Source organism: Molothrus aeneus, chromosome 6 (assembly GCF_037042795.1).
Source record: "Molothrus aeneus isolate 106 chromosome 6, BPBGC_Maene_1.0, whole genome shotgun sequence".
In the NCBI taxonomy this organism is placed as follows: domain Eukaryota; kingdom Metazoa; phylum Chordata; class Aves; order Passeriformes; family Icteridae; genus Molothrus; species Molothrus aeneus.
Genome location: NC_089651.1, coordinates 9,798,564 through 9,825,544, shown reverse-complemented (window position 1 = coordinate 9,825,544; position 26,981 = coordinate 9,798,564). Strand labels below are relative to the sequence as shown.

Sequence of the window (26,981 nt, the reverse complement as noted above, 5' to 3'; positions counted from 1 at the left end):
GGAAAAAGGAGCTGGGTTCAGCAGCAAAGAAAGACCAAAGGGGGCAGGCACACATCACACTTTAAAAACTTTATTTATATAAAAAAATCATTTTGTTTTAAAAGCGTTACAAGAGTGTGCACAGGAATCAGACAAGGAACGGCTTGGCGCTTCCCCCTCCCCACCTCCTTGGCCCCCCTCCCCACCAGGGCCAAGGAGGAGAGAAGGGGGATGCTGTTTTTTTGGTTCATTTAGAATTAAAAATTAAAAAAGGAATTAGTGTTTTACATATTTAAAGGAAAAGAGAAGAGTTAGATCCCAGAACAAAACCCAACTGAGCTGAGGTGGGGCTGGAAGCAGGGCAGGCCCAGCCAGAGCTGGGGGGGAAGTGTGGCAGGAGCAAGGCACCAGCTCTGCCCCTGCCACCTCCCCATGCCCCGAGAGCCCACCCTGGGGGAAGCCCAGGGCTGGGAGAGCTCCTGCTCCAGTTTGCAGCCTCCTACAGAGGCTTCCAGTTGCACAGGGAGCCCCAGGGCCCCCCAAAAGATCACAGCACATGGATGTGCCCCAGCACCACAGCCAGAGGAGGAGGAGGAGGAGCACATCCCAAACTCCCGTGGCAGCCCAGGCCAGGATGCAGATGAGCACCCCGCACCCTCTCAGTGAGGGCAGGGGGGTTGGGCTCCCCCCACAAGAGGCTCCCAGCCCCACTGCAGACAGGTAAGGCTCCCAGCAGGCAAGGGAAGAGCTCAGCCCTGCCGGAAGGCCAGGAAACTCCCCTTTCCCAGGGAAGCAGCTGGACAGTACGATTCAAAGAGCTATTTCACAGTGGCAAAAGAAAGGCACGTGTCAAGATAAAGTCAGCGGGGCAGCGTCGCGGGATCCCAGCTCCAGGGGCCCGGCGCAGTGCGCCCCGAGCCGCCTGCTCTCCCCAAAACCCTGCCGCATCTCCTCCCTCCGTGGGGACCCTGGCCCATGCCCCAGCACTGACCTCCTTCCTCACAGAAGGATCCTCTTCACACAGGCACTGGGTGGAAGCCAGGGCCCCATCCAGCCCCCTCTGCAGGATCCAGAGCTGGATCTCCCTCCCCATGCCCCCAAAGCCTCATCTAGAGCAAAGCAAGAGACGTTATTGCTGGTTTTCCTTCCCCTGGCCCCTGTGCCTCCAGCCCCTGGACCCTGGTCCTGCAGCCCTCAGGGAGGAGGGATGCTCCTGCTGTCCCCATGGCGCTGGTTGAAGAGTGATCCCACACGAAAAAATATATCCTATAGGCAACAAAACCAAACCAAAAACAAGGCGGCGGCAAGTGAGGTCCCAGTCCCTGTCCGACACCTTGGAGCAGGGGGAAGGCGTGGGAGAGAAGGCAGCTCCTGGTCAAGGCAGAGATCCGAGTCCTTGTGCAGCATCCACGCCGGCTGATCCGGCAGAGTCAGGCAGGAAGGTTTTACTCTCAGGAGGAAGGAGGTGGTGGAGGACGGGAGGAGGAGTTCTCAGTGGTGGTGTCCCAGAACAGGGAGGTGCAGCGGCCCGGAGGAGACCGAGTGGCCCGGGCTGCCCTGGGGACCCGGCCCAGGCGTTTGGCTGGATGGTTGGCACAGAGAGTCCAGCAAAATTCCAACAATAAGACAAGGTAAAAGTCGGTCCATTCCACCATGAAGAGTTATGTATTTATATATATAATATATTATCAACCCAAATGGAACAGAGGCAGGGAGGCCAGCTAGATCTTCTGCTGCGGAGAGAGAGAGAGAGGGACAAGTGTTAAGGCTGGAGAGGGAGTGAGGGCGGAGGCAGGATCACAGCACCAGTGATTGCAGCAGCAGTGATTGGAGCAGGATTTGGCTGGCCAAGCACCCCTAAGAGCACAGCAGGATCTGTCATCACTGTCAGATTGGGCAGGACACCGTGGGACATACCGACATGGGGGAGGGCACAGCAGCATCTTCCTCCTCCTCCTCCTCTACCTCAGGCTGCGACTCCTGCCCCTCCTCCTGCTGCAGACACATGCGGTTAGTAGGGGCCATGGCATGGGGGGTGTTAGTTGTGGGAGCCCAGCTCTCCTCTCCTCTGGCAGACAGGACAGTGACGTGGCATTTCCTGCACCCATCCATCCCACTGTTCCCAAGTTAAAGAGAGCTGCTCACCATCAACGGTGCCGCCTTCACCGGATCCATCTCGCCGAGGTCACCGGATCGGTCCAGCGTCCTGCTGTGGTCCCTCTCGTTGAGTGTGGAATAGTTGTCTGGAGTAGGAGAGGGGACAGTCAGTCGTGTCACCTCCATGGGGGGCTGCACCACCCCTGCAGGAGATGTGACACTGCCCTGCTCCCCCTCATACCGAGAGGGAGTCCCTCTCCTACCTGGTCCCATGTTGCTCATCTGGATCTCCTCCCGGGAGGATTTCTTGTCTACAAGCACAGGAGAGCACATCAGGAAAAGTTCCTGCAGTCAGGAGCTGCAGAAGAACTCCTCCCTGCCCCAGCTGGGGGAGCCCAGGCCCAGCTGCAGCTGTAGCTCTGTGACCCAAGGACAACACAGGACCTACAGTGCCAGCCCCAAGAAGCCATCTAAGGCCCAAACTGATGGCCAGAAAAGCCACCCAAGGCCCATACTAATGGCCCTGTGTGAGCAGCTGAGCTGCCAGGGAAGCCAAAGCTGAAGAGCAAGGGAGAGGACAAACACCAGCTGCCCCCCCAAAAGGCAGAGGGATGATGGCAGGCACCGGTGCTGAAGGCAAGCACATACCTGTTTTTTGGTTCCTGTCGATGAGAGGCAAGGTGCTGTCATCAAAGGAGTTGCCTCCCTGGGTCCGAGAGGCATTGTTCAGGTTCACCTACAGCAACAGACAGTGACCACTCAGATCCTGGGCCCAGAGGTTCCTTCCTAATCAGCACATTCCAGCCGTCCAGCACCAGCACAAACCCAGGAATCCTCCCACAGCCCTTGAGTGGGAGCCCAAAGTAAGCAGAAGGTGCCAAAGCCCCCACTGCATCCCCATCAGAGTGGGGGGCCTGCCTGGACTGAGGCAGTGCCTGGCCCTCCAGCAGCAAGGCCAATCCCTGTTTTTGGGAAGGAAACTGAGCCTGGGAGAGTCCTGTTCTTCAACACTGCCACAGCAGCACTTAGAGTGACAAAAATCCTCCCTCATGTGAGACGCAGGACATGACACTTTACAGAGTGTTCCTAGCAGAGACTTCCTGCTGGCCATTGGCTGAAAAACAGCACAGGGACACCTCCCTGGGTGCCCAGTGCCACCAGCAAGGTGAAGAGCCACAGGCCAGTACTGCTAAGATCCAGGAACACCCTTTGCCCTACTGCAGGATCCCACCTACCACCCGGGCCACCACAGGGCATCCCCACACCTGGAAATCTGACTTCTTCCAGCCTTCCTTCTCAAGGGGCTTCCGCAGCTCCTTATAGCCCCAGACTGTCTGCAAGACAAGGGCAGCTGCCCGGACTTCTCTCTCTGAGCGGTTCCTAGAAAGAGGTGAAGGAAGAGATGTTTGAAAACCTGGAGAAAGTGAAGCCCCTCTCCACCCCTGGCATCATCCTTTGAGCAGAGCCTACCCAGATTTGTTGATCAGCACAAGCTTTTCGATCCCCTGTGTTTCCCGGAGCTTTTTGGCCGCCTCGAGGTTGTCCACGATCACTTCATTGATGGTGTTGAGGATTGACACCACTGTGTCCTCAGAGAGGTTTTTGGCAGGGGTCTGCTGGCCTCCAGGCAAGTTCTTCACTAGGTTGGGGATGGCATGTTTGCCTGGGAAGGATAAACAGCTGTGTGTGAGCAAGCAGGGAACAGGTCTGAAGGGAAAACCACTGACAGGTGACCTGTTTTGCTGTTCCCTCTCTGCAGAGCTCAGCACTCTCTGCTCTGGGTGAGGGCAGCAGACAGAGGCTGGGCTGATGCTGTGCCCACACACTTCCCCAGGAGCCAAGAGGAGAAGGAGGAAGCTCCTGCCCAGCCTGCATGGATATAGGGAGCGTGCCATCCTCACCGATGAGCTCCTTGTTGCGCAGGTCCACGGCCAGGTTGCGCAGTGCCCCGGACGCCGCTTTCACCACGCGCTCGCTGTCGTGGCTCAGGAGGTCGGCGATGGAGGAGAGCCCCTTCTCCTGGCGCAGGGCTGAGCGGATGTACCGGCCATACTGCGGGGAGGCACAGGGCCACCGTGTCACCCGGGGCTGGGGACACCGCTGCCAGCCAGCCCCACGGGTGGTGTTCCCAGCTCCCCTTCCCTGTCCCAGCTCCGCGGGCACTCACCGTCCAGCTGCCAGCGCACAGGTTCTGGATGGCTCCTGCTGAAGCCTCCAGGATGGCTGGAGTCTTGCTTTCCTTCAGGAGGGAGATGTATATCCGCACCACTTCTGGCTGGAAGAGGAGCTCATAGCCTGCCAGGAGGACAAGGGTAGGAAGGCTTTATCCAAGGGTTCTACTAGTGTCTGCCTAATCCAAAGGGGCACTGCTGGGCAGACGAAGCTGGAAGCTTCTACCCAGGCTCCCAGGGAGTGGGATCCTTGGCACAGAGAGGGCCAGGCTGCCCCAGGGTTTTAGAAACCTCAGCCACTGATTGGTATGGGGCTGTGATTCACACTTGTCCCCAGAGGCTTCTGGGAATGACCCTTCCTCATCCTCATGGCTGAGGAACAATTTAAGACTGAGATTTTAGCTTTAACTCATGCGTGTTCTTCATGCCCAGGAGTGAAGAGCAGACAAGAGGGAAACTGTGCTGGCAAGTCTGAGACCACCACAGAGGGCTGTGTCACTGTGCTGTCGCTCAGCCCCTGGGGCAGTATTTCCCTTTGAAACCTGTCCTGAGGCAGTGCAGACCTCATCCATGCACAAGATGCTCACAAGTACTGGCAGAGCTCATGTTTTAATGCCCAGGAATGCCTTGGGCATTCCTGCTCCAAACCCAACTCCTGCCCATTGGAGAGGCTCACTTCAATGGAAACAGCTCCTCTCACTTGCTTGTCTCCCAGGCTGCTGTAGCAAAAGCTGCCCTGACACCCAGGTCCTGCAAAATCACTCAAGGAGCATACCTTTGGCTGGAGTTGTTCTTTTGGGAAAATCCACTGTGTCGGCACCAGGGTCTTCTGGGAGCTTTTTACCTTTGAAGGGCAAGTGGAGAGGTGTGAGACTCCTCCCCACCCGCCTCGGCCCAACAGCTCTTTGCCACTTGCAGGAACAAGCCCAGAGGCGAGCTGAAGCCAAGCGACCAGCGTGTGGCAAGAGGGGACATTGGGGACATTAGCCACACTGCAGGCAGAATGTGCCCAGCTGGGGAGGGGGGCAAAGAGAGCTGGAGAAAGCACCCAATTAAACCATGGAAAAAGTAAAACCAAGAGTGCACTCACCTCTGGAGAACCACTCGTCTATTGGTGAGGCGGAGAGAAGGACAGGAGAGAGGGGAGGCAGGAGGAGAGAAGTGCCGACAGCATCATGGGGCAGATCATTTGGCAAGAAAGCAAAGGGAAGGGGAAGGGGCAACACAGGAGAAAAGGGAAGGCGTGGAATTAGTGGACATGTACCCGTCACCATCCCGCCACCACAGCTTGTGTCAAACGCTTTGGGCAAGCCAAGCAACAGCTCCCAGAGCCAGGGAAGCAGGGATCACTGCGCCTCCAGAGAAAGCTGCCCTTCAGGCTTCACACGAGGATGCCCGAGTAGGAGCACAAAGACCCCAGACCACCCTCAACACCTGTCTCTGTTCCCCTCCCTCCTTCCCTTCCCTGCTGCTGGCACACGAACCTTTGCCCTTCTTGGCCCCGAAGCAGCTGGCATTGTGGGGCCCAGCGTTGTTGGCAGGGACAAGGGGCGTCTCCTGGTAGCGCTCGGCGTGGGGGATCTCACGGTGGACTTGGTAGGACAGGTTCCTCAGCAGGCACACACAGTTCTCCACCAGCTGGGGAGAAAACCAGAGTGTCTGACCCAGAGACAGGGAGCAGTACTCCAGGTCTGCGAGCTAGGGCCTGGCCCAGCCTTCAGCTTAAAGATCAAGGAAAACTCAAGCCAAGATTTTATCCAGGCTGATCAGGAAGCCCTGAGTCAGGTGACAGTGGTGTGGGGATGAGTGACACAATCAGGCCCCTGTTGGAGGGCCAACATTCCAACCCAAACTGCAGGCTGAGTACCAGACACCTCCTGGTCCGAGAGTGCCAGGTGCACCCCACGCAGGCTCTCCCTTTCCCAACACCAATCCTGCTGTGGTACCTTGCTGTCAGAGTCCTTCTGGCCGATCTCAGACTGCACGATGTAGATCAGGGCATCCACCAACCCGTCACATTCCCGCAGCTTCCGACGGGCCTCGCTCCGCTCTGAGCTCACATTCCTGGCAGGCAGAAGAGAACCCTCATGGGAGAGACAGCTGAGGGGAGGCGAGGGGCAGCCCACACCCCACACAGCTCGAGAGAGAAAACAGCTCCTGTAGCTCCCCTCACCGTGGGTACACGCCTCCAAACTCAAGGCCTGCACCACCAGCAGCTGTCTTATGAGAGCAGCTGCTCCACAGTCCTCTGCAAGTGCCAGGAACAGCCCAGAAGGAGTGTTGCAGCCCAAACCCAGGCCAGTGCTCTGTCAGATCCATACCTAAGGCAGCCAGCGGTGTTGGTGAGCACTGACTCCCACTCTATATGGCGGGGTTTGGAATCCTCGTTGGGCTCCCGCTCCCAGCCGGAGCGGGGAATGACCACCTCATCAGTCAGGGCATGTAGTGCGTGATCCACGATGGCCATCTTGATGGAGTCGTGCGAGGACAGGTTCCATAGCGTCCCTGCAAGGCCACAAGTGGAAGGTGAGCGCTTGCCCCCTGACCACAGACCCCACCCCCGGTGCCAGCCTGTCCTGCCCTCCCTGCAGCCACTACCTGTGATGACCTCAGTGAGGTCCATGTCATGGGCCTTGCGCAGCAGGCGCACCAGCGCGGGCACCCCGTCGCAGTTCTTGATGGCAATCTTGTTATCCTGGTCCTTGCCGAAGGAGATGTTCTTGAGAGCTCCACAAGCACCATAGTGCACCTCCTTCTTGGGGTGATCCAGCAGCCCCACGAGCACGGGGATGCCCTTCAGCCGCCGCACCTCCGTCTTCACCTTGTCGTTGCGGTAGCACAAGTGCTGCAGGTAGGCGGCCGCGTTGGACTTGACGGCGTCCAGCCGGAAGCTCAGCATGGCGATGACCTCCGGCAGCTCCGGCTGGCGCCAGTTCCCTGGGGCCGGGCCCCCTTTCCGCAGGCTGTCCAGGCTGGCCAGGCTGCCCCGCTCGTGCTGCGCCAGCGGGGCCCAGTAGTACCGGTCGGGGGCCACTTCATCCACCAGCATGTCTTCATAGCTCCTAGGAGAAAGGGCAGAGGGCGTCTGAGCACAGTCCTGGACCGGGGGAGGCAGTGCCCCTTCCAGCCCACCAGAAGCGATGAAGCTGGATCTTGGTCTCTGACTCCTGCACAGGCAAGAGCCAGCCCCACAGGCAAGGTGTGCTGCTGTCCTGGGGACAGGCTGAGTTGGGCACCAAGAGCCACACAGGCTCCAGGGATCAACCTCGTGGCTCCCAGGACAGGCTCAGGGAAGAGCCATGGTCCCAGACCCTGCCCTGGCCAGGAACAGCTCACACACGGACTGGCAGCACTGGAAATGAGCCCAAACAAGCACATAAAAGTTCAAGTGTGACTACTGGCCCGCATGCCAAAGAAACATTTCCCACCCCCAGAACATACACCTCTCAAATCCCAGATTCTCCCATTTTTGCAGTCACTGGGACTATAATCCTTCCCCAGGCAGAGGAATCCAGTAGATTTCCAGCAGAAAGGGATGGGAAGGGACAGCTCAGTCATCCCTGCTGTGAGGGCACAGAGCACATTCAAGTAAGACCCAAGGAGAGGCTTGTACCTCCACTCCAGCTCACACCTGCCCCAGGGGCTGCTCATGCACCTCCAGAGCTCCTGGATCAGGCACAGGCAGCTCCTGCCCCTGAGTATCCCTACAAGGATGGTGGCAAGGTCCTGCTGCTGCCATCACTTCCCTTCCTACAGCCTCTGGTACAGGAATTGCCCAAGCCACCAGCTTTATAGTCACTTCCACAGTCGGACAATCCTGGGCACAGTGGCACAGCCCGCCAGCAGGTGTGGCAGCAGGCCGCCAGGCTGGCTTCAAGCAGGTCCCAGTGGGGACATGACCCATGCCTGGCTGCTCAGAGGTGCCGAGGAGCAGCAGCACGAGGCTGGAGCGAGACACAGCCACCAACACCTTCCAACACAACTGGCAGCTGATCCCACTCCTGTGCCAAGACTCGCGCTCCCCAAAAGGGAGCTCCCGGCCCACTGTGGTGCTGGATCCCACGCTGCAATTGTGCAGGATCTCCTCCAGGCAAGATGGGGCAGGCAGGGAATGGGAAGGACCCTCTTCCCTGCAGAGAGGGAGCTCTGACAGAACCCCAGAGCAGGGGCTGGAGCTCTCTGCAGCCGGTGGCAGCCAGCACGCACAGCGTCCCGCGGCTTGAGGCGCTCCTCGGGCTCCGCGTGCCTGGCGAGCTGCCTCCCCAAAGGAAGTCGTTAACAGCCAGGCTCCTGCTCAAGACAAACATCTCTGAGGCAGGGGGGACGCTGCTCTCCCTGTTCCCATTCCTGTGAGCTGGGCAGCCAGTGTGGACAGTAACTGAGAAGGTGGGGGACAAGCCAAGTTCAACAGCACATGGATTCCACAGATTGCTATGATCTTTATCACTCTGCCCGGGGAGAGGGAGAGCTGGCTCAGGGGCCCATCAACCCATCTTTCATACCCTGAGCCATTCCTGCAACTCCAACAGAGCTGACCTTCTCCCTCTACGTGACCCACATACCCCAGTCTCCCACCTGGCTGCAGTTCCTGCACTTGACTCCTGTAACCCCCTTCCTGCAGGACATGGAGGAGCAGGAGCACAGACACCTTCCTGCGCAGCAGAAGGGACCCATGGTCTCAAAGGCCACCCAGGACACAGCCCAGGGAAAGTACACAAGCCAGAGTCTCTGTCTGGACAAGCAGCCAGGGGTTACTTGTGTAACACCTTCTGCCCAACATGCTCCCTGATGGCCACGTCCTCAAAACTGCCAACACTGGCTTGTCCTGGGCTGCCCAAGGAGGAAGAAGCCTGGAGCAGCCCTGCCTGCCCTCCTCCAGCCGGCACAAGTTGCACAAAGCGAGGAGGCCGAGCAAATCCATCCGGGTGAGCAACTGCCCTGACTGGTTCACCATAGCCCAGAAGCACTTGTGCTGGCACCAGCCACCAGGACAGACAAAGCTGCTCCTTCAGTCCCTCTGGCAGCCAAGAGCTACCACAGATTTATAGCATGCACCTGGATCTGGGAGATCTCCACAGGGACTGGGGCAAGAGCCTCCTTTCCCCCAGGTCCCTCCTGTTGCCTCTGTTTTATGTCCCAGGATCTTAGGCAGCCTGTGCTAAGACTTACCTGCCTGCCTGGGCCCACTCTGGGGCACTCAGGAGGTGCTGGCATAGTCCTTTCTCCATCTCCAGGACTCTGTCTCAGCCCCTTGCTCCATGCTACCTCACCACCCCTAGAACCTGCCCAAAGCCCTGCTGACAGCCCAGCCAGAAGCAAAGCAGGAAGCAACGCTTGTGCAGGGACAGCTGGCACAAGAGACCAATGGGCAGGAGTCATAGCCTCAGGAAGGTCACATCCTGAGTGCTTGGCAGGGCAAGAAGGACCACCAGGACCCTGCTCTGGCCTCCGAGGGCAGCATAGCCCAGCAAGCTGGAGGAGCAGCCATCACCACAGACACACAAGGGGGAGAAGCTGCTGCTGCCAAACAGGTTGAGCAGCTTCTCCCACCCTGCCCTGCAGCAGGGTCGGGCTGTGCAGGAACTGAGCCCTGCTCACCCCAGCCTGGGCTAAGCTCCCCTTCCCGGGGCTGCTCTTGGCTCAAGGAGAGCACAATCATGGGACTGCAGCTGCTCCCGACACACAACCCACACAGGCACCGCTCCCAGAGGAATGTGCCACACTGGGGCACACACAGCCCTGGTGGCACAGAGGGAAGGGCCTGGAGCTACATCCAGCTGCCCACTGGAACTCCTGGCTGCAGGACGACCAGCTCAATTAGCACCCAGGTCTAACCACCAATTAAGCAGACAATTAGAAGCGGATGCAAGTTTTCTCCTGTGCGAGCCGCATCTGACTCAGCTCACAGTGTTGTGTCCATGGTCCTCCTTCCTCCAAGGATGGTAAAGTTCAAGGGACACCCCAGAGACTCCCGCCACGTACCTGAGCCTCCGCCGAGCATCAGACGGGGTGCCCGCCCTCCTGGCCGTGCCATAGTCAGACATGAGCCCGTAGTCCACATCTTCGAAGCCCACGCTGCGCTGGTCATCCTCCAGGCCGTAGGGCTCGGGGTGGAAATGGTTGAGGTCCATGTTGCTGCCCCCAACACGCACCTGGGGCTGGGGGCCGTAGATGTCCTGGCGGCTGGGGGCCCGGTAGGCGTCTATGGAGGGGCGGTAGCGCTCGTCGATGCGGGTGACACGGGACAGGCTGCCATAGCTGTGGTCGCTGCCCGGGTACCCGTCCTCGTAGGGGCGGCCGTAGCCGTCGGGGTAGTGGTAGTTGCGAGGGAGGGTGGCCGTGCCTGCCTGGCCCAGATAGCTGCCGGGGCCCCCATTGCCATTCTTGCGGAAGTTCCTGTCCATGGTCTGGACGTAGTTGCTGGTGACGGGGGACGTCTCCAAAGGCAGCCCGTCGGGCCCCACCGGCACCTGCTGCACCGTCCGGGTGGTCACAGTCTTCACCACTTTCTTCACCTGGAAGGGGTGACACACGTGCAGGACATGCTCACATCAGGAAGCCTATCATGTCCCTGTGTTCCCAGATTCCCCTTCCAGCCCAGCATTTTACTTCAGGTACATTTCCCACCCTGTTTCAGCTCATGGCAGAGCACCCAGCCACCAGGGTCCCTCACCATGCCCTGTCCCTCCATGGTGTCCCCAGGCCCGTACCGTGGTCTCTGTACGCCGAGTTGTCCCATCATCTGATGTCTCCACAGACACGACTGACATAGCCCCTTCCGGGTCCTCCTCCATGGTGTACGTCTCCTCCACGATCTGGCCCGGGTCCTGCATCCTGGGGATTGTGCTGTACAAGAGGTGGCTGTGGTCCTGAGGGGAAAAAGTGATAGGCAGTCAGGCCCTGTCACCAATCTGGGCCTTCCCGGTGCCAGCTGGATGGGAGATCTTTCTTCACAGGGAGCCCTGATGCCTTTCGGAAAAAGGTACCTTTAAGACAGGGGGGCCGCACGAGGAGCCCAAATCACCCTGTCCCAGTTGGAATAGGGACACTGGGGCACTGTCCGGCACCCCAGCACCTTCCCACAGTAAGCAGGCTGCCCACAGCCAGAGGGCTGAGCTCCCCCTACCTGTGGCCCGTTGAGCTTCAGATCTGAATATTTCTGCCTTTCCAGGTCAGCATCGCCCAGGAAACGTCCGTTCTGAAACACAGCAGGGCAGCAGGCCCATTACTACACTGATCTCCTACACCCATCCTCACTTCCTGCAGGGCCTGAGCAGCCCATCTCATGCATCTGACAGAGACACCCACCATGCACCCCACGGGACCCCCAGCAGAGGAGCACCCTCCTCAGGGGTCTGTGCCACATGCAGCAAATCTCCTCTAGGTCAGCCTGGGCAAGAGTAGTCAGAAGAGACACCCTGACAAACCAGCTCTCCTGCACACTCCTGATGGAATGGCCACAATCCTTCCCTGCTCCCTGGCAGGGCCCTGGACACCTTCCACATCTCCTGACACAGGAGTCACCAGTGACCGCAGAGGCCTCCATGGGCCTGAGAGAACCACGTGGTGAGCAATCACAGGGTGCTGCTGTTTGACACTTGAACTCTTCCTCTGTCCACCCTGCCCTGCCCCACAGATCCCTCCTGGCACCACCACCTTCCACAGCCAGAAAGGCACCTGGCTCCTGCACACCACCATGCACCAGCCCTCCAAACACCCCTCTCCAAGACTGAGCCTGAAAAAGTGCGGAGACGCCTCAAGCCAAGATAGATGAAACCACATTTCCAGCCCTGTAGAGAAGATCTCTCCCAGCCCTGGTTTGGCCATGTGGAGACAGAGAGAGTCCAGGGATTTGTCCTTTGTCACACACAGAGGGAGACGCACACCTCAGCCTCAGCATTTCAGCTGCCCTCCAAGCAGCCGAGAGGGATGGGGAGCAGAGATGCCCTCGAACTGAGCACAGCCAACCTCTGACCTTCCCAAAACCAGAGCAGAGCCGACCTGGCAGCAAGACCCTCCAGACTGGCACCTCCTCTCCTGAAGCCTCTGTCTGCCAAGGGTGGTCTGCACACCCCCAGACTGACTCCGGTACACCAGTGCCACAAGAACAGCCACGCCCTCCTCCACCTCCCGTATCCAAGGAGGGCTCCATGAGGGGAGGCAGCTCCGGGGGCTCCAGGAGCCTGTGCACGCCCCTGTGCCAAGGGGGTGTTTTACCTGGTGCCGCCGGGTGAGCGTGCCGTTGGCCAAGCCCAGGCCGGCGTCCTGTGGGGAGACCCGGACTCGCTCCAGCTGGGCTGAGACATGGCGCCGTTCCTCCTCCAGGGCCCGGGTCAGCTTCTCGAACTGTGCCTCCTGCTCCTTGACAGAGGCAAGGATGCTGGCGGTCGACTCCACTTCCGAGTCGTCCATGGGTGACGGGTGCCCAGGGTGGGCAGGGCGGGGGGCACGGGGAGGCACAAGCAGAGGCGGCTTGGTGTCAAGGTGAGGGTGGGAAAAATGAGCCAGAAGGGCAGGAGCCCCTCTCTTCACTGCACATGATTTTGGGGGAGGAAAGGAGGAGAGAAGAGCGGTCAGAAGAGACTGATTTCATTAAGACAGATTTTCAGAACAGGAAAAAAAAAAAAAAATCTTATGGCATTAACACCCGCTCCCACCCATCACCAGAGAGCTGGCAAGAGGGTCCTGGAGCAGGACTCAGCTGCAAACTGCCCCAGCGTTAAAGCTTGAAAAGTGGCACTGTGGGAATGGAAGGTCCCCCCAGCACAGCAAACAGTTGAGGCTGAGCCAAGTTCAGAACAGCTGCTGTGGGCTGAGGGAACACTTCATGGGCAAGGAAAAGCTGCGGGCAGACAGTGCAGAAGGGGAGGGCATGTCCCCGGGGTGGGGCAGGGGACACTCCTGAAGAATGAGAAGTGACCCACATCCTACTGCTTCCTCCAGGGAAGGGTGGAGGGAGAGGGCCATGCTACTTATCCGCTCCCTCCTCCCTAGTATGGTAAGAGATGGGGAGACAGCCCTGGCTCCACAGCTCCTTCGTAGCCAGGAAAGAGGATGGAATGAATCCTTTAGGGGGATCACATGAGCCCCTCTGACTGCTGCCAAAACTCACCACCCTCCAGGTATCCACCAGGCTCTCCCTCCAAGAATCCTCAGCCCACAGACCTGGGGATGGGCTTTGGCCTGGACCCCTCCAATACCCCCGCCCAAAGGAGAACAGCAAGTGAGGCATAATCAACATTTTGGTACAGAAAAGCAATATTCTTCCATACAGACCTGTCAGAGGAGGAAGCTCAGGTTTGATTGGCAAAGGCACTGGACAACCAGGTCTAGACGCAGAGAGTCATGGGAGAAACAGCCCAGCCACCACAGTGAGGAAGCAGGAGGGAAGAGAGCTGCAGGGACAGCGGGAGCAGGTCAAAATCACACACAAGAAGCCCTAAACAGGAGGTAGGGCAGGCACGGAACTGGGAAACAGGCGCCTCTCTCCCACCCCCTCCCCTCTGAGGGATGGGTCTGGTCAGGCTGGTGGGGTGGCAAATGCGGCGCTGCCCCCACAACAGCCCCCCAAGCTCCACGGAGACTCCAGCAGCCCTCACTGTTCCCACCGACGGAAAAACGGCAGAGGCGGAGAGGAGTGGCCAGGGCTCAGCCTCCACCCCTCCCGCGCAGCCCGGCCGAGTCCCTGCAAGCCCGAGAGGTTTTCCCAAAGCTGTGCAGTCATGGCAGGCATGTGGGGACTCGCTCGAGCCAGGCAGGCAGCACAGAGGCTGCTTTCCCACGGTCTCCAACAGCGGCTCTGCCCACTCCCCTCCCCGGTGCCACCGCCCCGGAGGGCCGATAAGGACAACCCGGCGCTGAGAGCTCGCACAGGCAGCATCCCTGTTCCTGCCACCTCCTGCAGCCCCTCCAGACCCATCCCGCAGCACATGCTGGTGCACAGCAGCTCAGTAAAGTCTTCTGATCTGTCAAAGCCCTCCCCACTGCTCCTGTGGCTCTGCTCCCCAAAGCCTCCCTCGTGTGTCAGCCACGGTGGCACTGCCACAACGGAGCCCAGCCATGCAGGGTGGATGTTTTCCAAGTGCTTTGGAGGGCGTCCACAGCACGTTCCACCATCTGGTCACTGCCACTCTATCATCTTCCTTCATCAATAAAAAAATCCAGTTGCTCTACTTGTGCCCACATGGTGCCCAGCAGGAGAAGGAGCCGTGGCACACCCACCCCAGGGAGAACACAGCCCACCACCCTCCGGAGCCTAAGAAGCTTTTGGAGGCTCCCAAACATTACTCCTGGCTCATGCATGCAGCTTTCCACCCCTCCCACCTTGCAACAGGTACTCCCTGAGGTTTTTCCATCAGATCAGCTCCCCGAGCCTTGTATGGAAATGCAGGGATGGCTCTGACCCTTCCTTGCTGCTCCCCTGCCCTGTGGATTTGCAGGATTCTCCAAAGGAGAGGGATGGTGCCTCCCAGAACAGTGCTGATACATCCCAGCTCTCATCCATGAGTAACATTCCCTATCTCTGGTGGGCTACCACCCACTGTAAGCAGAGGCACAGATCCTCAGCCTTTCCAGGACCCCCTGATGGAAGGGGAGTGCATCCTTGCCACATCCCAGTGCTGTCCAGCACTGGACACAGAGCAGTCCTACCACCCCAGACACCCTATGCAACTGCAGCATCCAAAATCCCAGCCAGCAGTCCCCCTGGCTTAATGGGATTTGTTTCCAGAGTGGTATTTCAGCAAACCCTTTAAAAGAGGAGAACTGTGGAGAAGCAATCCTCTACAACATGGCCTTGTCAAAGCAGCTGTGCTCCCTGGCCAGCCCTCAACTGTCCCAATGCAGAAGAGGCAGATTTTTAGGGCACAGGAGGGCAGAGACTCCCTGAGTGCATGGAGAGACTTGGCTGGTCTGGTCTCTTGAAGAGGATCATGCCTGCAGCAAGTGTAGACCAGCAGGGTCTGGATCTGTGGGAAGCGTGGACAGGAGATACAGGAGCCCCCTTGTTCCCACATGGCTGCCATGAAGGGCCCACAGAGCCCACAGGAGCACCCCAGCCCCAAATCCCCACCTCTGCACATTCCCTGGGAATGGGGCTGGGAAACATGGACACTAACAATGAAACTTGTAGGGCTGTAAGGGCCCCAGATAAGGGGCCAGAGCAGCTGTGAGGCTGTTTCCTTCCCGTCCCTTCCACAGGGAGTAAACACAACAGCAAGGGAAGGAACAGGACAGGTCGCGCACCCTCCGGCTCCAGTGGATGCTCAAGGAGGGGCCACCTGAGGGCCTCCCAGCAGGATCAGGCCACGTTAAACAGAGAGACTCAGTGCCAAGGAGGGGCTGCACTGCCTACACAGCTGTCATTCCTGCCCTGAGCACCGGACACAGCTCCATGATGGCCAAGAAGCGCCAGCAGAACGGGGTGTCTCCCAGTTTTCCTCCACCAGGACAGACCAGCTCCCTCTACTCTCGTTCCAGCCATTGTCTTCATCGATCTGGGATTAAAGACATAATTACAGAGAGGCAGTGCCAGGTCCAGAGAGGTCAGCAAGAGCTGTCTCCTCAGACAAAGCCAGCACCATCCCGGCTGGAGTACGGCCATTCCTGGGTTTGGCACACAAACCCCAAACTTGGCCATACACCTCTCAGCAGTGAGGAACCTGCCCCACATTCAGGGATAGGACCCCTTTTGACACGTCCCGATGCTGTCCCAGGCACTCAGTGGCCATCTCTGGAATGAGACAGGGAGGGCAGGAAGGGGAGAGCCTCAGCTATGCATCCTGCTCCCTCCAGCCAGTGAGCTACTGGTGACAGTGCAAAGCCAAGTACACAGGAACCCGCAAGGGTGAAATTCCAGGGATCGCTTTGCGCCCATTCCCCTCCTCCTCCCCCCCAGCCTCTGAAGATCCAACTACAGAGCATTCTTCAGAGCCAGACCCTGACCGGCTCTGAGGATGGCTCATGACAGCCTTTTCATCATGAGAGAGGCACTTGCTGACACACCCGTTACTTAAAAACCCCAGCAAGCCAAAAATATTTCAGCTGGCTCAGTTCAGGGCAAACCAAAAAACCTAAGGACAGAGCACACCCTGAGCAGCTTTGCCCCAGGGGCAGAATCATCTCTGTCCCCCCAGCAACTAGTACGAGGGGACCCAGGGAAGAATGCAGCGACTCAGGAAGTTTCACACCTAAATCCCCCTGGCTTTATCTCCCAACTTCCCGGCACCAACCCCACCCTGTGCTGTACCCACAGGTCCCAAAGCCAGAGCAGGTTCACTGGAGAGATGTCACAGAGCCTGGGGAGCAGAGCCCCCTTGCTGGCCAGGAAGCAGCTGCCAGCCCACCTGTGTGCATGGAACTTCCCCACCACATTTCTCCCGTCTGGATAAAGGCTTGGATACAGTCAGACAGGCACCCCAAACCCTGAGCCCTCCACAGCTCTTCTGCTGCAGCCAGCTGTGCCACAGCAGGTTCTTCCAAAACCTCTCACCCCAGCTTCTCCAGCAGAAATGCCTTCCCACAGAATAAATCCTTTGCCTGGAAAAATAAATTTCCAGGGCCAAACCACAGACATACCCACCTAGAGTTCACCTGCACCCTCCTCTGCCAGAGGATGGAGTCCAGGCTTTGAAGGCTCCCGACCAGAAGTGTTTTCCTGGAGTCTGCCACGGAAAGATTAACCCCGGGGCCCAGACCAAACCAGCAGATGGGGAATTGTAGTCCACAGGCAGTGAAAATGGACAAGATCTGGCAGATAAGACTCAGACTAGAAGCTTGACAGGCAGCACCGCTGCAGCACAGGGGATCCCCGGCAGAGTCCTCTACATGGATTCTTCCAACAACCTGCTCCAGCCCTGCCCCATGCCCTGAGTCCCTGGAGAGCTATCACCCAAAGGTCTTGGGATCCCTGGGGCTAAGGCTGCTGCCTCAGCACAGAACACTTTGGGCAAAGTCCAACCCAAGCACCTACAAAGTCAGAATCTCCTCTGCCACATCATCCCCGCCCCAGCACCCTGCTATGGGACACACTGCCATCATCCTGCTGCCACCAGGGAGGGGGAACAGAGCTGCATCAGCTCTGTCTGCCACATCCCAGCCCTTCACACAGCTTCACTGCTTGTTTGTGACCCCCAGACACCTGTCCAGCGCATGGCAAGGTTTGTCACCATGGCCAGACACCCTTGGCAGCCCCCCACACCATAAAACATGAGGACAGCCCTTCTCCAGCTCCAGAGTCAGGATGGACACAGCCCCTCATTCAGGCTGGCTGAGCCCCTGTGGGGCTCCTGGGCCAGACCCACCTGCCAGGCTGACAAAGAGGGATGCTCTTCCTGAGGAATTTTGCAACACAGTCCCCAACTGCACTCCAGTAACTGGCCTTTCTCTCTCAGCCTGAGGGCCTGAGGAGAGCCAGCTGGCTGCCCACTCTCTGAAAGCTCTCAGCACCAGATCCCATCCAAGAGAGAGAGAGAGGAAGTAACAAATTCTCCTGGTTCCAGCTGCCTATCATGATGCACTTAGGAAAAACAGAAACTCCATCAATAATTCAAGCCTGCAATTGTCCGAGCGCTTGCAGTGCACTTGCCCTGCACAGGCTCACAGCCCTGCTAATTCACTACAGGCTTCTGGTCAGTCTCAATTACCTAAAAAGTAAATGAGCCAGCATCCTGGGCATCTTTCCCCATGCCAAGCACAGGGTCCAGGCTCACACATCAACCCTCAGACCTCAGCCTGGCTGAAGCAGCATGGGAGGGGAGACCACAGGCCCAAGCTCATCTGCTCCTATGTCCAGCTCAGAGCACCCATGGCCCTCAGGCCATGGGGGGAAGCAGGACAGTTGATGGTGAGCAGTAGATCCCATATCCCTGCACAGGTGAAGGAGAGTTTTGGCTGTTTCTCTCCCAACCCCAGAGGCAGGAAGGTGCCCACAGCCATCACCTCAGAGCAACCCACCCTTGAGGGACTCCTGCCCAGGCTGACACATCTTTGCTACCAGGCTGAGTGAGGCCCCTTGCTCCCATTCCCCAGCCTACTCCGGCCCTGCTGGAGCCTACATCAGGGGAGAGGTTTCCCCACCTCCTGCCCTGGCCCCCAGGAGGGCTCTTCCTCCTGGCAGGTCACAGAGCACAGCGGACTTTGGGCAGGCTGGCAGGTGGCCAGGAAAGGGCAGCTCTGCAGCAGTTGGACACCGCCTTGGGCGCCTGCCTGCTCCTGCTCCGGCCCAGCCACACCTTCCCCGGGGGAACCGTGCCCCAGGTGCTGGTCACGGCAGGAGCCCGGCAGGTGAACACCCAGGAGTGGCGCCGCGGGCAGGGACAGGCACGGAGCCGTTCCTCCTCCGCCCTTGACACCCAACTGGTTGGACTGGCAGCGGGATTGCCACCTGGCCTACCTCACCTGCCGCCCCCAGTGCCAGGGATGATGGCCACGTAGCCGGGATGGGTTGGGAAAGCCTCCCTTAGGAGAGGGGAGTCACCTGGAGATGCAAGCTGGGCGCAGATCGCACCTTATAAGGGAGCGGGCCAGCAGCCAGGGAGCAGGATGAGGAGGGAGCGATAAGGACAGGGTGGGGCTGGAGGGGAGGAAGCAGGAGCGTGGGTCGTTCCCTGAGCCAGGGCAGGGGGCTGAGAACGGAGATACCCGTCGGGTCAGCAGGACGGGTCTGGACACAGCCGATGATGGTTGTGAAACACGGGCAATCCCCTGGGGAAGGGATGTGTCCCTGGCCACGCTGAGGTCACCGGACTGGTGCCACCCCAGCAGGGCGCAGAGTGAGGCAGCCGAGCACGGAGCAGTGCAGGGTCGGCTGTGGAGAGCTGGGATTGTTCTGCTGGAATGCCAGCAATCCTGCGGCGGGGCAGCTGTCCCTCCCAGGCACGCCGGGGGCCACTCACCCCCCTCTGAGCACAGCCCAAGACACAGCATGCCAGGAGCTCCTTCCCTCCAAGGAGAGCCGGGAAGCTGCCGACCCTCTGCACCGGCTGGATGGAGCACCGTGGCGAGAGCAAGGGAGATGAGCTTCCCTGGGCATTTGCAGGGAGGAGAGGGGTGCAGGAGGGCAGCCAAGCCGCTGGGCTCCAGGCAGAGACTCTGTCCACCCGCAGCCCCCAAGCGGGATGGCCACAGGGCCAGAGCCTTCCTGCCAGCAACATCCTGCTGCATCCCACCGCCCAGGGACACCTCAGCAGCCCTGCTGCCACGGGGCACTGCTGTGAGGGTCCTCACCCTGGGGACAGTAGCAAGCAGGGTCCCTGTCACCTCTCAGCACCAGCCCCTCGGCTCACACCCCCAGGCCCAGGAGATTCACATGTCGGGAGCCCTGCAGCAGCACAAAGGCGGCTCTCTCCTCGCTGTGGGAATTCGCAGCTGAGCGCTCGGCAGGGACAAAGGGATTTCACAGGCACATCCCCAGCCGGCGGCCGGCCTCCCTCCCCCCGGCGTCCCCGCTTCCTGTCACAGTAGCACCAGACCTCGGGGGCGCAGCAGCAAACAAACACCCAGCGCCGGATTCTGGGAATGGGGCCAGAGCATTCCCGGGGCAGGCCACACTCTGGCAAGCCAGCGGGCTCCTGCTTCACCCAGCGGCTCCCGGGCAGGGGGAGGCAGCAGCCCCCGGCTCTGCCAGCGCGGCCCGAGGCGAGCAGGTGAGCTGGGGGGACTGCAGGGCTGCCCCTGCTCCACCCAAGGAACAGCGGCCACCTCGACGGGGGACATGAGCTGTCCCCATGGCCACAATGCTCAGTGGACGCTGGCGCTGAGCTGAAGGTCAACGCGGCCCCCCAGGCTCCAGCCATGCCAATGTCCCTGCCCTTCACCCGTCCCCCCACCCTCTGCCGGGCTCAACTTTCCCATTCAGCTGCCTCTCTCCCGTAGAGAAAACAAACACACCAGAGATAAGGGCCATATTGGCAGAGGCCAGGGAGCAAAGTCCCCTCAGTGAGACACGAGGCTGCCTGGCCAAGCCGAGGGCACGGCAGATGGGGGAAACCGCTCTCTCTAGCTCCCCATCCCAGGGGCACATGAGCTACTCCAGAGCTCACAAGTGCTGCTGGCTGTGCGCAAGCAGAGAGGCCGCAGTCTGGTGGCCAGCATTCCCAGCAGGATTAGGGGCAGCCTCCCTTCGTCAGGCCACGGGGACAAGCACCTACAGCTACCTGTGCCAGCCCAGCACCCAGACACATGGATCTGGGACCCTTCCCAGGCATAGAGCACTTCCCACAGCCCTCTTCCCAAGGAAGTCACTTGAGATCATTTCCTGTCCCGCACCTGCAGCCCCAGGAACCGGTCCTGGCTTCCAGGCCCTGCTCCAACCAGTGGACAAAGGAGCAGGGCCTGGGAGGACAGGGGAATCTCACTGGCACCAGCACAGGACCTGCACCGCTGGGGGCAGTCAGCACTATCTGCCTTTCCAGCAAGTCACCAAAGAACCATGACCAGGAGTGGGGACAAGGGTAGGAGACACAGCCCCCCAGCCTTCCCAGCAACCCCACCTGGGGTCACCCCATCCAAAGGGTACCCGGGCACCCCTGAGGCAGACAGGGCACCCTTCCCTCTTAAAAAGGAGACACCCTCCCCTGCCCACACTGAGCAAACAGGTGAAGTAGCATTTGGTGAGGGAGTGGCCAGGAGGGAATTGCCGAGATTAAGACGAGCCGGCCTGAGGGAGTGGCCCAGGAGTGGGACCCCCTGCCCCCCCTCGCCCCAGCCAGCCCGGACTCCCCGAGCAGGTAGGGCAGCCACGGGCTGAGTCAGAGCACAAACCACGCGGGGCTGGGCTGAACGCGCCGGCTCGGCATGACCTCATCAGGTACCCAGCTCCTGCTGGAGATGGCTCCGAGGGCTCTGCCAAGGGCTGTAATGAATGGGTGAAGGAAAGCCACTGGAGAAGCATCAGGAAGGAGCCAGGGAGTGAATCACGGCTGGAGGTGGGGACAGGGGGGGACCTTGCTGCAGCAGGGTGTCAGCAAGTCCCCCAGAGCACTCCAAGGCCCCACAAGGTGCACACACAGGCTAGCAGGAGCCAGCACTCACAGAGAACAGCAAGGGACAAACAGGACAGCAGGCCAGCAGGACTCCATCCTACCCAGCCCCCTGCCCCAACTGTTTGCACCCCCAGCTCTCGCTGAGAAGCACCTTCCCAGGCTCCTGTGCGAGCCAAAGGGAAGGAAACCTGCGCTTCCTGGTCAGACGGGAGATGACATCGTGGCTTCCCTTTCCTGCAAGTTTCTAAACACGACGTCCTGCCAAGGGCCACTCCCCACTGCCCCTGGCCTGCATGCAGACGATCTGGAACCAGGCTGGGAATGCCAGGCATGGGCACCACCACCAGCCCAGCCCTAGCCAGCTGGGCCAGCCAGGAGGCCAGCATGGCTCAACCAGGAGAACAGATGCCTGGCCTTCCAGCTTGCTGGAAGCAGTCTGCCTCCAGGGAACACATCCGAGGGTTCCTCACCCACAGTGCTATCACATTCCTGTCCAGGGCTGGGAACATTCTAAGATGAGAGAGTGGAAGATGTTTTCCAACCCCTCGAGGCTCTGGCTGTGCCCGCCATGCCCCAGAGATGGGCTGGTTACCTGCAGAGCTATGGCAGCACCAACACCACAACCCCAGCACAACACGTGGCCCCTAAGCCAGCTCTCCAGCCTCCCTCACACACCTCATCATCTCCTTGTCTGCACAACTCCCTCAGAGCTCCCTGACACTGAGGGGCTGCCAAGGCTCCTGAAGGCAGGACAGGGCACCCCGGGAAGCCAAGCATGAGTCCCCTCAGAGCTCTCATTTCTACCAGAGCTTTGCTCTGCAGGCCCATCCACCTGCCCTTCACAGGGCGGCTCCTCTTGCTGCCAAAAGGAGAATGGAGAAGGGAAGTGAGTGGTTCTCCACTGCAGCCAGCTGCTGGGGACAGACCCTGGGCAGAGATCAGGGGAGAGCAGTGGCTCTGCCACACCAGTGTGCTCTAGAGGTAAAAACAGGCAAAAAAGAGAAGAGAGAGTAAGGATGGCACAAAGCCAACCTGGAGAAGCAGGCCCCCCACATCAGAGAGGATTTCTCCCAGAAACACCCTGGGCTCTTCACCTCCTCCCCCTCAGACCCGAGTGAGCAGGAGGGGGACAACATCTCTCCCCCTGGAGCAAGCCGACCTGCCCACAGCCAAGTCAAGCATGGCAAGCAGCAGCCCTGCATGCAGCAACACGCTCGCAGGAATGTGTTACTCCACTGGGCAAGGGGCCTGCCAGCAGCATGCAAACACCCCCGGTGACCCACCCTTCCAGGTCAGAAAAACTCGTCTTTGCAGTTCCACACACTCCCTCCCACCCACAGCAGATACCCACACACAGCCCAGCAGCACCACCTCCCCTTCCCGCCCGGGCCGGGACCGGGAGCACCGGGAAGCAGCTGAGAGAGCCAGGGGCTCTTCTCGGAACGGACCAGCCCCAGCACCACACGAGATGGGGCTGAGAGGAAAAGGGATTGTCTGGGGACAGCCAGACGCCTTCCTCCTTCTGCATGGGCGGGAACCAGTTCCCCACATTCATCCAGTCCAAGGCCTTCCAACTCACACATGGGGCCACCTTGCTCCCTCCCCCAGGTAACCTCTCTCCTATGCAGGAGGTGCTTTCACAGCTGCAAAAGCTGTGTGAGACGAGGGGAGAAGAGAGAGTTGCCCACTCTGGCTGCTTTCTCCCCACGCCTGGTGCCTACAGCCCAGCCCTCGGGCACCCAGCAGTGGCAGGTACAGCTCAGGTGTGCCCAGGAGGGCCAGTGAACTTTGAGCAGCATTTGCTGTGACCAGGGCCAACGCCCAGGGGAACAGGAGCAGTCAGGGCCAGGATGGAGGTACAGGAACAGCTCATGCCCTCACACATAGGAGCCCAGCACACTGCTGCCACCAACCCCAGCCCATCCAGGGGCATCTCATACAAGCCCTGGAGCTGCAGATGTTTCCAGAGCACCACCACCCTGGCCAGGCTGTAAGAGAGCTCTTCCCAGGGCTTGGCCCTCACCCCAATTTGCCTGAACCCTTCCCTGTTTGTGCTGGAAAGCTTGGCACACCTGGACAAGCACCCAACCAAGACTGGTACCACAGCAGAAATTCCCCGTCCCATCAGCACAAACATCTGGGCACAGACCTGCTAAAAATCAAAACACAGGGTAAGCCTGGCTCAGGCCCTCAGGCCAGCAATGGCACAAGCATTCTTGCAGTAGGTAAGAGCTCTGCAGTGCAAAGTCACCACGGACCTGCAGCGTGAGGGTAGGGACACTGGCACAAGTTCCTGGGCACCCACCACTCCTATGAGCACCCCCTGGCAGGGAAGCACATCTCCCTCAAGGCAGCAGGAGCCAGCATGGAGGGTTGGGCAGCAGGGACCAGTTGTTCCCACCCCAGTCCAAGGTCCATACTTGGACCCATGGCAGACGTCCCACTGCCAACCTCCGACCAGCAGCTGCTCTGGGCTGGGAAGAGCAGAGGAAAGCAAAGGTGACTGGCACCCAGGTTAAGGGTTGGCCCATCCTGGCACCACGCCTGGCAGCTTGCGCTCCTTAGTCACTGGTTTGCCCCCACACCCAGCAGAGCCAACTCATCTCACCCCTCCTTCCACAGGCCACCACAAGGAAGCAGCATTTCTCACAGGGAGAAGTTGCTTCCTCCACAGCCAAAGGGAAACAGGAGGATCACACTGCACCCACTGCCACCCCAAAGCCCCCCAACAGGCTGAAGGCACACGGGAGCACAACAGAGCACATTAATCCAGAGGTCAGGCCCCGCAGACAGCAGTCACTGGACAGGGCAGAGGGACAGGCATTCCTGTGCCAAACCAACACCAGCAGCCTTCCTGGAGGGAAGGAAGGCAGATTAGCAACAAGCACAAGACAGGCAGGAGCTGGACAGACTCATCAGCCTGCTGCTGGGGGTTTCCAGCACAAGAACTGGCTCTAAGAAACCATTTCCTCCCCCGAACAGCCTCCTCAGATGATATACAGCAAAGAAAAGGTTGTAGCCACCTCAGAGAACTCGAGGACTTTGGTCAAGAGCCCGTAAATCCAACTCCTTTCTGACAGCCTAGCGCTAAGGCACATTCCTGAACTCTGTGCCAGAGGACAACCTCCTCTGCTGGCCAAGCCCTGTGTCACACACAGAGGAGTGCCTGAATTACCCAGGTTCGGCTTTTGTCATCACATCCCGGCAACACCTGTTGTCTTCTATTGACCCAAACCAGCTCCGGGTTCCGCTTCTCCCTGTCAGCGAGGCAGGGACAGGACACAGCCACGGTGCTGCAGAGACACGAGGGTTCAGAGCCAGGAGGGCTCTGTACTTCCCTGGAGACAGCATCACCACAGTCTTGGGAAAGGGCTCTGTCCCTGCCAGCAGTAAATGAGAGACAGTTTTGAGGGGTTGTTGTGAAGGGAAACCAAGAGCTTTACCCAGCACTTTCTCCCTAAGGCCACAGACACTGGTAAGCTATTTTGAGAAGCCAACAGCCTTCCAGGCATGATCCAAGCCACACTATTATTTTCTGGGTGTCCTAAAGCCACCTCCACTGCAGATACAATGGGCCAAGGTCTTATCTCTGTGCCAGAGGCTGGAGGAGGGAAGAAATGAGAGGCAATCCAGGGACAGACGCCGGCTCCGCGGTCTGGGCTGGACCATTCATCTGACTCCCAGCCCATCTTTAGGGAAGGGATGGCCTCAAGGGCTCCTCAACCACAACGATCAGGCCTTGACCTCTGTGTCGGAAGGGAGGAGGCTCACCCCTCTGCAGCAGCCCAGGCAAGCCCAGCATGCTCCACTGAGCGAGCACTTTCATCCTCCCACCGCTTCCAGGAAGGTTCCACACGAGATTCCAGCAATGCTGCACACGGCAAAGGACAGTCATCTGCACACTCAAGAGTCCAGCCAAACCCAGCCAAGTGGAAGAGCAGATCCTTAAAAACTGCCTTTATGCTGTTGACAGAGCATGAGCAAACACCAGCACGTAAACAACCTGCCTCAAGAAAGCCCTGGGAGCAGGATGGAGCAGACAAGGTAACTCTGGAGAAGACGACTAATAATTTTCCTGCCGAGGCTCTTGCCACTGACCTGGCGGACACAGCCCCGCTCCATTGGCAGGAGCTCCAGCAGAGGCTGGAGCCTGGGAGTCACCAGCCAGCCACTGACCCCACCTTCCCACAGCCAGGAGAGAGGGCATGGAAGTTGAAACTTCAAACAGAAGCTGTGAGCGTGGCTTACAGGAACCCAGCACGCCTGCAAAGCTGAGGACAAGCTCAATTCTCCACACCAAAGACCTGGACAGTCAAGTCCAAAAGCATCTGTGCAGCACAGGGAGGGCATCAGTGAAACCACAGGTAGCTGCAGTTCAATACCATCACAAGGCTCCATGCACCCAGATGCTTCTCTCTGGCTCACCAGGAGCTGGGCAGAACCCTGGGTGCCACAACCCTGGGAGAGGAGCCTCCAGCTCCTGCTGGTCACAAGACAGCCCAGGCCCCCCAGACAACGCCCTGTGAGCCCCATCGTCACTGGCTCCCTGGAAGGGCAAGGGCACCGAGCCCTTGGAGGGAGAGGGAGGCACTCCAGGAGGTCCACCCCTCTCTCCAACAATCAGAGGAAGCTTTGATGTCCAGGCTCCCTTGCCCAAAGCCCAGGGCCATAACGGAGGTGCCCCACCTCTCTTCTGCCAGCCCGCGGGTGGCTCGCAGATGCCAGCAGCCCTCATGACTGAGAGGCACCCAAACTTTCTCAGCCCAAGCTAAGTTTCCTCTCAGCAACGCTCCGAGGAGGCATAGGAATGCCCACCGTGCAGGTCAAAGCGATGCCGGGGACGGTCACAGGAGAAGGCACGACCAGCGCTGGGGGAGGCAGCCGGGCTGTCGCTAAATGACAGTGTGGCCAAGGGAGAGTCAGAACGAACCGGCGGCTGAGCAGACCCCCGAGGCCGGCTCCAGCACCGTCCTGCCTCCTCGGGAAGCGTGTTGGTGTCGCTTGTGAGCTCGGGCGGACGGGCCTGTCGGGCTGTTTTGAAGCTCAGAGCGATTCCATTAGGAGGAGCCGCAGCCCCACCCGCACACTTGACCCCCCCGGGCACACCGTCCCCTTCCCCGGCAGAACAAAGGCGCAGGCGAACGACACACCGGCCGAGGAGCCGCTGCGCACACCGGCAGAGCCGAACCGGGCGGCCGGACGCACAGACGGAGAACCGGACCCCGCTCCGGCCGAGACCCCGCGGAGGGACCCAACCCCGATCCCCGCCCGAGGGCGGGGGGGCCCGCCGGTGCCGGCCGCGGGAAGCTGGCACACGGGCCGCCTTTGTTCCGGGCAGGGCGAGCGGCGGCGGCCCCGGGCGGGGAGCGGGGCGGCCGCCCGGCCCAGCCGCCTTTGTGTCGCTCCCCGCGGGCTCCCGGGCGCCGCCAGCGCCCCCGCCAGGGCCGGGCCCCGCCGCCCCACCGGTCCCGCGGGGCACGGCCGCGCCTGGCACGGGTTCCCGGGCAGGACGGGACTCCCGGGGCCCGGTACCGACCGGCCCCGGCAGGAGAGCGCGGCCGAGCCCCGATCCGGCCTCGCCGGGCGAGGACCGGCCCGTCCCGCCCCGCCGCCGCCGCGGGGGCGTGCGGCGCCCGGCAGGCGCCGGCCCGCACCGGCTCTGCTACCTCCCCTCTACCCCCTGAGCGGCGGCACGGAAGCCGCGATCGAGACTCACCGTGGCCGGGCTCCTCGGCGGACGAGCGAGGGGGGG

At 59.9% G+C, this 26,981-nt stretch overlaps 1 protein-coding gene across 4 annotated transcripts; it reads right to left on the bottom strand.

Moving 5' to 3' along the window:
- Positions 1–54: 54 nt before the first annotated feature.
- Positions 55–26,981, bottom strand: CTNND1 (catenin delta 1). 4 transcript variants are annotated; one of them, XM_066551797.1, is made up of 20 exons: positions 26,946–26,981; positions 13,524–13,642; positions 12,465–12,778; positions 11,374–11,445; positions 10,958–11,116; positions 10,230–10,762; positions 6,846–7,309; positions 6,569–6,752; positions 6,194–6,311; positions 5,732–5,885; positions 5,338–5,355; positions 5,023–5,091; positions 4,244–4,371; positions 3,978–4,128; positions 3,547–3,739; positions 3,342–3,456; positions 2,725–2,812; positions 2,340–2,387; positions 2,125–2,222; positions 55–1,974 (listed from the first exon to the last, which is right to left on the bottom strand). In XM_066551797.1, exons 3-20 carry the CDS (start codon positions 12,657–12,659, stop codon positions 1,867–1,869), a joined length of 2,895 nt encoding a protein of 964 aa, XP_066407894.1. In that variant the 5' UTR covers positions 12,660–12,778; positions 13,524–13,642; positions 26,946–26,981; the 3' UTR covers positions 55–1,866. The 4 variants fall into 4 exon arrangements, with proteins under 4 accessions (XP_066407894.1, XP_066407891.1, XP_066407890.1 ...); XM_066551794.1 differs by having other exon boundaries at positions 55–1,709; positions 26,946–26,980; XM_066551793.1 differs by having other exon boundaries at positions 55–1,712; positions 26,946–26,979.